The sequence below is a fragment of the Physcomitrium patens genome, chromosome 20 (assembly GCF_059467195.1).
Source record: "Physcomitrium patens ecotype Gransden chromosome 20, ASM5946719v1, whole genome shotgun sequence".
In the NCBI taxonomy this organism is placed as follows: domain Eukaryota; kingdom Viridiplantae; phylum Streptophyta; class Bryopsida; order Funariales; family Funariaceae; genus Physcomitrium; species Physcomitrium patens.
In genome coordinates, this window is record NC_143429.1 from 16469620 (window position 1) to 16481778 (window position 12159).

A 12159-nucleotide genomic window follows, 5' to 3' on the forward strand; every position below is an offset into this window, starting at 1 on the left:
GAAGGAGTTACATCATATGACTAATAATGGATAACATTCTTAAAACCAACTATAAAATTATAAATATTATTATATTTATAGTAAAAAAAAATCTTAGTTTTATCTTCTTTCTCTATTGAAATTACATATATATATATATATATATATATATATACACTTACTATTAATTGAAAAAAAATAAGTCTCACTATCCTTACAAAATAATTTTAAAAATTGTCAATCTTTTTGGTTTTTTGATATACAATTTCAAGTGAATCAAAACAGAAACACTGCAATTACCTATTGCTTAAACATAAATAAATAAATTGTGGATGTAGAATTAATTTTGATAACATATATCATCTATGGTTTGAAACCTACACATTAATCACATTTTTCAGATTCAAAGGATTTATTACAAAGAAATCTATTTCCTTGTGAACAGCTTTTGGAGCAGCTTTTGTAATTTGTAATGTTGAGTTTCAAAGGTAATCATTATGCAATGATTGCAATAGTTAAGCTAAAAAACTTGTGAGATTAAGATTGCGTTTCATGCTTTCATCCATAAATAGGATCAGATCTTTGAGAATGATGAAACACAAGTAAATTGTGATTTCCAATACAAAATTAATTAGAGTATTTGTTTTCATTTTATTTTTGTAGATGGAGTAATGTCAATAAAAGACAAAAGAGAAAAGGAAAGAGACTGAAGATGCAGTATTGCAGATTTCATGCATGAGTTTATAAAAATACTTAAAGTAAAAGTTATCACAAATGCTGATGTAATAACTATTTATGGATGAAAGGGTGACGTGATCTTTATTCCGCTTGTTTTGTAGCTTAAGCAGTGCGATCCTTTTACATCAATTACCTTTAAAATCCACGATTCAAAATTACCAAAGTTGCTACTTTTCAAAAACCACATGCTCTTGCTTACAAAAATAGGCAAAAAAAAAGGAAGACCAACTCTATATCTCGTCTCTTATATTTGTTCACAACCCAGCACAATCCATTGCATGACCAGCTTCATTGACGGAATGTTGGGAACCAACCTAAATGAAGGATCCAAGCATATGTAGAATGCAATGACCAATGAAACTGCCATGGTGGCTTGAATTTAGACCTACGGGATTAGATAACTATGTTTGAGACATCTGAAGGTTTGATTCTGCATAGGACGATTTATATACTTTCTCGTTCGACGTGAGGAAGATCCAACAGACGATTCGTTTGCTATTACGACGAACGTTCAACCACAGTCCAGTCTCGTCCTTCATGCTCCCCGTAGCACGGATGAATGAGAAAACTTAACGCAAAGTAATATTCGTTCGTTCAAAATGTAGCTAAATACGAATCTTCACAGAACAGCAAATGGCATTTAAAGACGGTTCTTCATCCATCCCGACAGGCACCTCATGCCGAGGATTGCAACGGCATTCTCGGCCATTGACCCCCGATCGACGGCGCGTGTCGCGCGACGCATCGTATCCGTGAGATCGAAGCCGTTGGAATATTCCTCTATTTGAAAAATTCAAAATGGGGAAGAAAAGCGATAGGAGGTGGCAATCCTTGCTTCCCCTCCGAAACCTTCGGCTAACTAACAAACCCGCTCCGGATAGCCTCCGCGTCGCCCTCGTTCTTGTTCTTGATATCTGTTCCGTCGATGCTCAAATTTAGCCCTGGAGCCACTGCAGTTCTGCCCTGGGATTCTTCCAAGTTCGTTTCCGGCGTGTTTGGTTTAGAGATGCTTCACTAGTGTGGTGAGCTTGGAGCTGGACTGGACGTGTCACGAGAATTTTTCATCTTCTTTGGACGGGAATTTGTTCCGAATTAGAGGCTTCTGGTTGTGGATTTCTTCAGGTTGGGGTGGGATTTGGGAGCGGTCGAGGTGTATGATGTGGTCGAGTTTAGTTCTTGCGAATTTAGGAATGGGAGTAGATGAGGAGAGGTGGCAGAGGCCGTCGTTGGAAGTGGAGTGCTTGGGTGTGCCAGAAGAATAGTTTGCAGTTGCGCGCGGGGATTTTTTTTTCTGCCGTGTTTGTTTCTATGTCCGCCATTGGTTCCCCCTTCAATTAACGCTGAGGGGAGAAAGTGAAGCGGCAAATCTTTCTTGATACTCAGTAGTTTGGAGTAGCAGAATGATTTTGAAGTGAGATTTTGTACGCACGCTTTTCCCCACTCGACATTCGCCTGCACAGCTACTGGTAATATTCTTTAAGAGGAAGGAACTCTGCAATGACTGTCTCCTTGACGATATTGTAGTGGCTTCTGTTCGTGTCCGAGCGAGTGAAGTTCACTGTAGATTTTGATGTGGTGATATTACGTAGTCAGTCGAGGTCTTTCATGTCTTGGCTATCTCGTCGCTACCCGAACTGGCTGATGCTACGATGATCAAGTGCTGTAAACAGTGTGAGAGTGTGGTTGAAAAAACTCTCCTAATTGTATTCATCTTGTGACCTGATTGTTCATTCCTTCTACCAGAGCTGCTCACTCTTTTAGAGTGTTTCTGTCTGTAGTATTAAGTTTCAGTGCATTCATCCGTAGCGTGGTTGAGATCCTCGTTGTTTCATGCTCAGTCTGTAATGTCCAAGAAACTAGATATCCTTTAGATTGTGGTAGAATTCACTACAAGAAAATCATGGAGTAGGTTCTGGGGCTAACACCTCCCAGAATGTATCTGAAGTACGTTGAACCTAGTTAAAGTAGTCCTACTCATTGGTATCTGAAGATTTACCCTCGAACCACGGCTTGAGAATTCTATCACTGCAAACGTGTGGGGCAAGGAGTAGGTCAGAGTATTCTTGCCCTTCGTATGCCGGTTAAGCTTGGAAAATCAAAGAATCTTAGATGGTCCTGTAAGTTTGTTTTTCTCACATTGTGTACTGAAGAAGGAGAGGAAGAAGAAGATTGAGCTAGTTCTCGGTGGAGCGATAGTTTTTCAAGAAACACATTTCTTCCACCTTACACAGAAGACGGGACTGCAGGTATTTGGGTACACAAAGTCTCCAGTGAACTCAAAGGTCCGCACTAATGAAAAAAATTGCGTGCAACAGGGCTCCTGCCAGGTTATGCCATCGATGAACTCCCTTACACCTTAAGGTTTGATTAACATCGCCTCCAACATGATTAACTGTATGGTTAGTCGTCGCCTATGTCAAAGTCGCAAGCCACAAGGGCCGCGCCTTGTCGTCCCAGAAACACCAGCTTCTACTGTACCTGAATTTCAGAAATATCACCCTGAAGAAAATGTACTATCGAATCGGAGGTTTTCAGTGGCACCTGAAGGATTCGGAGGAGGCCCGTTTTCCCAGCAACCTGGGATGTTTTCCCTACAAGGAATTACTGTTGATGGACGGCCTACCATGCTCGAAGATGGGGATGACAAAGGAAAAATTACACAGCCAAATCCAAGGCCGAACCGAAGCAATAAAATGTTGAGCAAGCATTTTGTTGCTCCAAGGGCGAGGCTTAATAGGCGGGCTTCGCTTCACGGATGCGATTTCCGCACCACTCAAGGAATCTCTGTCATGGAGTCAGGTTATGTTCTATGTCGATCTGGTCGAGTTTATACTGGAGGATCACAACCTTCTCTGAATTTCGTAGCATCATGTGTGTGTTTCAGAAGCGTTTTTATTCGATTAAGTATAGAAAGTCGTAGCTGCTGTTAAATTGAAATCCCAATCCCCCCCCCCCTATCCCGATGATAATCTTCTTGTTCGTGGAGACTTTTGAAGTTATCTAAAACCACGAGAGCTGACTCTTCAATTTTGGTTGCAGATGCAGTGTTGCATCCGAAAGAAGTCATGTACCTTCAGAAAATCGCATTAGCTAGCAATGAGGAAGCTCGGAGAAGTCACCTCACCAGCGGGATGGCACACATTTCTCTCGATGGGCGTATTATCAACGCTGTCTCTGCAACCTCGTCGAGAAGGATTGGAGGAGATTTAGGTGAAGAAGAGGCTCAAGCGTGGGATTGTTTTGCTCCATTGCAAAGGGTGTTGATTGTAGCAGTAGCTGCTGCAGCAGCAGCATCAAGTAAACACGTAAACCGCAAGGAAATTGATCGTCTGCAAAAAGCTGTCAATGCACAGGTGCGCTAGACCATCATTATGATTTGATATTTCATGTATAAGTGTATCTTGTCATGCTCTACATTCGTAAAAATATCTCTCACATCGTTGTTGCTTTGTGCTTCACATCTCAAACTGATAGTATTCCTCTGCGCAGGAGGATGCTCTCTCACTCATGAGACGAGAGCTCAGCAATCTGTGGGGCCAAGTTGCCACTGAGGATAGCCCTCTTTCCTTTTTGACTCCTAAACAAGTTGGTGTTGATCAAAGACCAAGGAGTGTAAGTCCAATGACCCCTTTGTGCGGGAGTGACGGACTACATCCCGACACTCCAATGATGGAGACACCAATAATCTCCAAGAGACAATGGCAGTGTGACTTGCCTGATGGCTCTGTCGGAAGCGGCCTATTTAGAGATAATTCCATCAATAAAAGCGTTTTACTTGTTGAAAAGTCCCAAGATCAGTTGCAGACAGTTCAATCAGGAGATGCTAAATGGTACAGCAATCCACTGATAGAGCACAGTGGACGGAGTGACGACAGCCTCCATAGTGAGCACTACTTTGAAGATTGTACGCCTGACAAGCGACGACGAATATTTTCAAGATTTTCCGCTGATGCGACCGAGCCTATTGAGTGGATGTCTGTGAAGTCCTCCTTTACGGCTATTAGTGCTGATACTGTTACTCCAACGACAATTAGAAAGAGATTTTCTTACGAGGTATTTTATTAAATCTTATGTTCTACATACTGTGTTCATTGAGTATTGGTGTAATCCTATGTGAGTTTAATCAGGGGGTTCTTAGTACGTCGTCTCATTTCATGGATATGTTTCACTTTTACCATGCGCCTGATACTGTAGTCATGTTGATCTGATTTGAAAGAATTGAAGTTGTGCGCAATTACTGAAGTGAGTTTTTTTCTGGTTGCCTCCCATCACAGGATTCGTTTACTACTCTTCCGAAAGAGAAATCTCTAGTTCTGGGAGAGATGGCTGCCATGCGGGGTTGCTGTTCTGCTCTACTCGTTGAAGTAAAGGTAACCTGTCCTGCTTTTGCCTGGCATTCATATTCCAGAAATCACAACACCCATGTGTCTAGTAAGACGAGCAGTATAAAACCGGATTGTGAAGTTTGTAACAGTTTTTGTGAGTGCAGAATCAGGTCCTCTCCGTACTAGATAAAGAGGCGTCCCAAGTGATGGCTGCGCTTTCCCACGTCATTGAAAAGGTGAAGTGTTCAAATCGCTCGATTGCCGCTCGTTAAGTTTGTCAATTACTTCAAGCATACTAAATTCAGTGTAGGTCTTCAGCTTCATACAATTTCAGGTCGTAGTTTAAAGGGGTGGAATCGCAGGCCCAGAAGTTAGAGAAAATGGACAGAACAAGCTCATTCTCACGACGTGGGAATACGCCCGAGAAGAAAGCTAAAGGTATTTATCAGTCTCATTCTTATTGGGGTAAATGCTGGGACTATGCACTGTACTCCCGTTGATTCATAGCGATCAAGTAGAGCAGAGTATTACTTTTCAGTTGTCTATGGTGGCCATTTTCGTGCAATAGTGTAAGTTTAAAGGCACAACTAGTGAAGGACCGGGTTACCCTGCGGTGGATAAACCGCGGTGATCCAAGTCACCTGCTGGTTCACAGGGTAAACTTGTTCAGCAACTAGGGGCCCACCCAAAGCTACACTCCTTTACTTCAGCTAAGCGGTTGTTCCGTTTTGCTCAAAGAAGCAGAAACGATGTCTTTTTGAACAGAAACAATTTTAGAGCATTGGAATTTGTTTGTGGCATGGCAGCTTCTGCAGCATTGAAACAGAGCGTAGAAAAAGCAAGTGCACAGGTTGCGTCACTTCAAGCAGCTGTTTTGAACATCTGGCGCACCATTGGGCCGCATGCATTGGTGTCCCTCAACTTCTCGCCCCAAGACTGTGAGAATCTCCTACTTCGTGTAGCGAAGCTGGTCCCTGTAAGCACTTCACTGCACTTCACTTAACTTTCTACCTTTTAAATGTACAAATGATTAGTCTTCGAATTTGTCCAGCTTGGGTTTATCCAGCGTGTTGCTGACGGGGGACTTGTGTGTGATCGCCGATTTGCGTCAATGCTAGTGTTATTGGAGGTTTAGGTGGGGTGCTGCTTGGTTAGTTAGATTCTTATGATATACCTCTGACCCTACATGGTTCGTCTTCCTTACAATTCATTTAGTAGGAAAAGTTGATTTTAAGTCTGGAGGTACTATTGGCAGGAGACACCTCTGAACAACGACAAAAATACAGTTTCCACTAGGGGAGAAGGAATTGACGAATGGAAGCGGTGGCAACAGGCTCATCGAAGTGAAACAACTGTGCCGTCGTTACTAAGCAGAATTGAAGCCGCGGCGAATGCATTCTCCGGAGTAGACATTCAAGCAGCGTGTTCTCCGAGTTGGAAGCATAAAGGGAGCGAAATAGCGTCAGCTATAGGAGCAGCAGTGCAGAAAACCGTGGATTCATTGATGGCTCCTTTGGATGGAAGGGAAACTGCTGAGAATTTTGAAAGCCCATTATCTAAACAAAGAGTGTCAGCTCTTTCAGAAGATGCACCACAAATTCTAGCTCAACAGCTGCTCGAAGATCTTGAGAAGGCAGCTGCAAAGGTAGATTTGATTTCTTATGCTTCTTCTTCTATTGCTATCTTTTGCCTTTATTGCCGCTGTTTTGTGCCGATTTGGTGTATCTGCTACGTACATCTTCAGCTTACTCTCAGTCAGTTTGAACGATTAGTGGTATCATTTGTGCTCACTCAAGTGCATCTCAATTTCATATCATTTGAGGTTGAGGGAGGCATTGCCGGATTTCTAATTTTACTTAGCCTTCAAGGTTGCAATTGGCTCTACTTAAAGGGAGTTGGTCTCACCTTTTATTGATTTGAGATGTTACCACAATCTTCAGCTCGCAGGGATGGAGTGCCAAATGGATACCTTGAAGCAGAGTGTCCGAGATAGTGATACTCAACGAGAGAAAGCCGAGGTCAAGCTTGCGGAGGCAATAGCTCGTGATCACGAAAACCAGGTAAACAGAAGGAAAACGGTTTTAAAAATAAGCTGTGAGATTATGCGACGGAGAGCGTATAATTTCCTATTTGTCTCATTGTTGATCTGTTGATCGATAAAATTACTACTGTTTTCAGGAAAAATTCGAACGGGAAATGAACGAGCTTACGACAAAGCTTCGAGAAAAAGAATCTGCTTATGACGAATTAATGCGTAGTCGCAAGGTAAATTGTTCAGGTTGAAGAAGTCCACAGTCTTGAATTGTTGGGACCTGAATCCTTCTGCATCGTGTAAAAACAAGCCCTATGCTGCATACCCAATGTATATGTACATCTACATGTAAAGATACATTATTCTAGACTCTTACTAGTTCTAAACAGCAGCTCAAATTTCTTAGGGTGAATTCAACTAAGGTATTGTTATTGTAGTCATGTTAAATACACATCACAACAGAAATTTCCGTGGTTATCTTTATTCTTACGATAGTATGAATGTCTCTAAATGGACAGACAATGTTCTTAGCAAAATCGAAGGAGATCGCTGAGCTGAAAAGAGATTGTCAGAGGCGTGATATGGCCCTCGATGGTATCACTGCTGCTGCCCAGGCAACGCGAGAAGCAAGTGATCAGGTGACGTATTAATCCTCTTACTGATTTGATACACGTATATTTCACTTTAACAAATTCAAAAAACGCTGAGAAAAACAATATACACGAATTCTTTCCAATCACAGTTTGACTTGAAAGATAAAAAACAATTCCTCCCTTTCTGATAGTTGTGAAAAAATTGCTGCAGAGATTGGCAGTCTTGGAGGATATCTGCAAACGTAAGGATTCTGCAATTCAGGAGCTCAAGGAAGAAATAATCGCTCTTGAAGACAAGGTACTGACTGCTCTTCTGCCCCACGAATGCCCCTTCTATTTCGCTGTGTCATAAAACCATCTTGAAACGTCTTGTTTAAGAAAAACGCTTTTTCTCTGCCCTACCTCAGTTATGTCTCTAATTAATAAAATTAATCTATTGAGTTGCCTTATCTTTTTCCGGATTTAACATTTAACACGTCGTTCCCTCCTTCTCTTTTGTCCATATGAAAGATAATTTACTCAAATGTTTTCTTCTTGCTTCGACAGGTTTACGAACTCGAGCTCCGATCTCCTCTTCTTCGTGACAAGGCCAGACGTGGTTTCTCCTTACTCCGATCTTCAGCTGAAGAAGCGCTTGCCCTAGAAGATAGGTTCAACGGAATTTGTCGTGTAAGGACTCAAACGCATGCTTCTTCACTTCCTCATGACCCTGAAGATCTTCAACCCAATATGAATGCAACTGTTAGGCAGCCGAAGTCATTCAGCACCTGTATGACACAAGACCGGATAGACCTTTATGCCAAAGCCAATGTTTGCCAGGATCTGCAAGCACGGAGTCACCGCGTTGATCCTTCGAAGAACTTGCTTCCCATCCCATGCTCCAGGACTGAAAATTTTACTCGGCTGACAGCATCAACAACCTCGTTGCCAAACAGGGAGAAAGAGGGTACGTCTTCAGCAAGACCACTAGCACTTTCTGTTGATGGAAGTATGTTCCCCTCTCCTATTGCCACGTTATTCGATGACTTTTTGGAGGTAGAAAGCTCGCTGCAAACTCTTGAGGCGGATGATGGATTCCAGCTTGGAGATGAATTCTGTACACCAAGCAACGGCGACAGCCTTCGTCGCTCACAAGAATACTTCTCCGTCGAAGGCAGGTCAAGTTCGGGACTAAAGCAGCTGAAGAACATGACAATAGGTAATTGCCAACATCTCATCCTACACTTGGTTCTTTCACAGAATTTATAAATAAGGGAATAACGAGCTGCTTTTTTAGGAATTAAGTACGCTCCTTTCAGTTAAGAACGTTCACTCATTCTTCATAAGATTTACGTTAGCAAGAGTCACTGAATTCTGGGCGAGAACTGTAGCATTGCAACTCTAAAATGCATATGGCGTACCCGTATGTGCAAAAGCTATGTTGGCAACATGTTGACACCCCCCTTCATCTTAAATCTCATGCCCTCAATCAGTACTGCATTCCTGTTTGATAAAATCACTTCTGAAGTCAACAACATTTTCCTTTTCAAAGGCAGCAGACCGGAATCAGCTGGAAGCAACACCAAGGTTACCAAATCACAACGAGCACGAGGCAATGCTTTCTTCACCTCCACAGATGAGAACAAGAAACCCAGTGGATTGCTGCGCCCTACTAAAGCCAGCCTCCTCAAAGCTCAGGGTAAAGGTAAAGTCGTCAAGAGGGAGAAGGAAGTCTATTCTGAGTCTCAGCAGGAAGAGATTAATTGGGTAAGTGCTGGAGTTCTAGCTTCCATGGAATACAATGGATCTTTGAACGGGTCAGTGACCTCTCGTCGGACATCCAATTCATCTACCGAAATAAAAGAAAGCATCGGGAAAACAAGATCGAGGGAAAACAAACCAATCAGGAGAACAAGGTGGCTCTGAGGACCTCTGACCACGACTAGACTTGCGATGTAACACCGCTGGTGTTTTATGTACATTACTGTGGCGCTTCGTCACCTCTGAATAACGCACATTGCAGGCATCTAACAAATGGATGAGCACCTGGCTCTCCCTCTGTAATATACTGACTGCAACCAACTTGTACATATCAATTTTGAGACAAAATATGAGTCCTGTTGAGACATTCCGGATTTTGGAGACTTTCATCCAGACTACATCTTGGTGAGACCTATTTGTCTCTGAAGCTATTCGTTAAGGTTAACTATGTATCACCCACTTTGGGCTAGATTTTTGCATGTGATCTGGTTTAATTCTCATGAATGTCAGTGTCATCAGTCTTCGAATAAACTCCTAAAGAATAATCTCCTATCTGTTACAATTCATGTCCTAACTGCAGGTTGAATGAGGTGGGTCTTGTAAATGTACTGTTGTGCTGATGTAAGCGGTATTCAAGTCTACCCTAACAGTACAACCCAATTGGTGCTGAAGAAATTGAGTATCCTAACCAAATGGACAGATGATGTTCAATCAAGATGCTCTGATGTTGATCGCCTCAACATCTCCTCAGTTGAGTTTCCTCAATGCTGGTACTGATAAGATAGCTACCTTTTGGATCTACAATTATTCTTTTGTGTTAACCAAGGCATCGCATATCCATTACTCTTAAGCTAGATGCATCCCTAAGTTGTGTGACTTTGTTTAAACCCCTGCGCACGTTCCTACTGGGGTCAGGAACTTTGACAGCATTGGGAGCTTTGGTGTCAAAGGAATATTAAATTGGGAAGCGGGTGGTTGTTTGGAGTTCAACTTCGAACCAGTGGGTGTTGAATAACACCTCCTTCACATTTGATTATATTTAGTTGTTATTCTCGTTACTTTGGTCTAGATTTACCTATCGCCGCAAGCAACGTGATAACACACTTAATGTTGCTTTAATTCTTAAACTCACTGTGGGACAATGCAATGTTAGTGCACAAACTTCAATAAACGCCCATGCCTGAACTTCAACTGGAGCCAATCATAGAAGTCAAAGTGAATATTTGGCATTCTTCCATTGATCTACTTTGAAATACCTTAAGTAACATTGTTAAAAAAACCTCTACAGAAATGTCCCAACAATGAGTTTGCTATATTTTGTTTCAGTTTTATAATTCATTAAAGTATGATTTGGAAGAAAAATAATAAAATTTTAATAATAACCTTATAAGACTTATTAAGTAAAAAAAATTAAGTAATCTTTTTATTTCAATTTTATTTAGAAAATATACAATTTTATTTAGAAAAAACCTATAAAATCTAGAATCATTTTTCTAAAGTCAATGATATCAAGGATTTTTGTTTTTGCAAAAACAATAAATAAATAAATAACTAGAACTTGTAATTAGATAGTTTAATGTTTTTACATTAAGAAAACTACAAGTGTGTTATGATATACTTTAAGATAATAAAAAAATTAATAGATTTTAAAATAATGTGTGGATCTTCAAAGCTAAAAGTAATATCCAAATTCTAAACTTTAGCCTTTATTGTAATCAAGAAAGCCTTGTATTTCCTATACTATTGACTTGTTAAAGATTTTAAATATACAACTAAAATCATAGACAATAAAAATAGGGAGGTAGATCAATTCAAATTTTGAAAAAGAAAAACTCAAAATAATATTAGTAAGAAAAGTGTCAAGTCAAAATTCCAATATCCAAAAAATTTAAAAATTATGGAATATTCTAAACATATTATTTTATTTTTAGAATCTAAAAATATAAAAAATACTAAATCAGAATTTACAAAAACTTTTCTAGTTGCAAAGTCAATTCAAAATCTAAAATAGACAAATCCTCAATAGCTACAAATCCATATACTTTTAGATTATTTTAAATAAATGTTTGGTTTTAGCAATCCTAATTTAAAGATAATGGTTTATTCTAAACATGCAAAAGACATCATATCCAAAAAGTTAAAATCTTAATGCCAAAATAGAAGAGGTTATATCTTACAATCTAAAAACTTGTAGAGCAAGTTATTTGCACCATGAGAATTTTAAATCCCACAAATAGAGAGGAAAGTCAAGTCAAGATTAAAAAATAAGAATGCCAAAAAATTAACAATGCTTTAAATTTTAAATTCTAAATCTAAAATCCAAAATTCTTGTTCTAGTTGCAACATATTATTCCTACTTTGTTTTATCCTATCTTTACCTTCAATGGAGTTAGAATGAAGTTTAGTTTTATGCAATAAAGCCCAAAATTGTAGTTATTCCAAAATCCTTCTTGACATAGGTTTTGCCTACAACTCATTAGCTTTACCAAAAGATATTGTTTTAAATTAATATTTTTAATTGACATAAAAAAAATTTAAAAATATAAAAAATATATATAAAAAAAAAACCAACAATATTCAAAAATTTGCAAAAAGAAATTGTTGAATTCTAAACTATTGGACTAGTGACTAACATATGTCATGAGTGCCAAATTTTAGACATAGGGTTTTATTTTGAAGAAGGTTTGAAATCTAGATTGTAGATAATAAATTTGTTTACCAATTTTTTTTAACTTTGCACATTTCTAATCTA

The 12159-nt window shown here is 39.7% G+C and overlaps 1 protein-coding gene across 2 annotated transcripts; it reads left to right on the forward strand.

Annotated features, from left to right (window-relative positions):
* Nucleotides 1-1574: 1574 nt before the first annotated feature.
* LOC112273034 (uncharacterized) lies at nt 1575-9794 on the forward strand. 2 transcript variants are annotated; one of them, XM_024501358.3, is made up of 16 exons: nt 2045-2183; nt 3033-3516; nt 3757-4070; nt 4207-4770; nt 4992-5087; nt 5207-5278; nt 5405-5480; nt 5849-6018; nt 6298-6687; nt 6983-7102; nt 7221-7307; nt 7593-7712; nt 7879-7965; nt 8214-8336; nt 8487-8865; nt 9199-9794. In XM_024501358.3, the coding sequence occupies exons 2-16, from the start codon at nt 3102-3104 to the stop codon at nt 9570-9572; spliced, it is 3387 nt and encodes a 1128-aa protein (XP_024357126.1). In that variant the 5' UTR covers nt 2045-2183; nt 3033-3101; the 3' UTR covers nt 9573-9794. The 2 variants fall into 2 exon arrangements, with proteins under 2 accessions (XP_024357124.1, XP_024357126.1); XM_024501356.3 differs by having other exon boundaries at nt 1575-2183; nt 8214-8865.
* The last annotated feature ends 2365 nt before the right edge of the window (nt 9795-12159 follow it).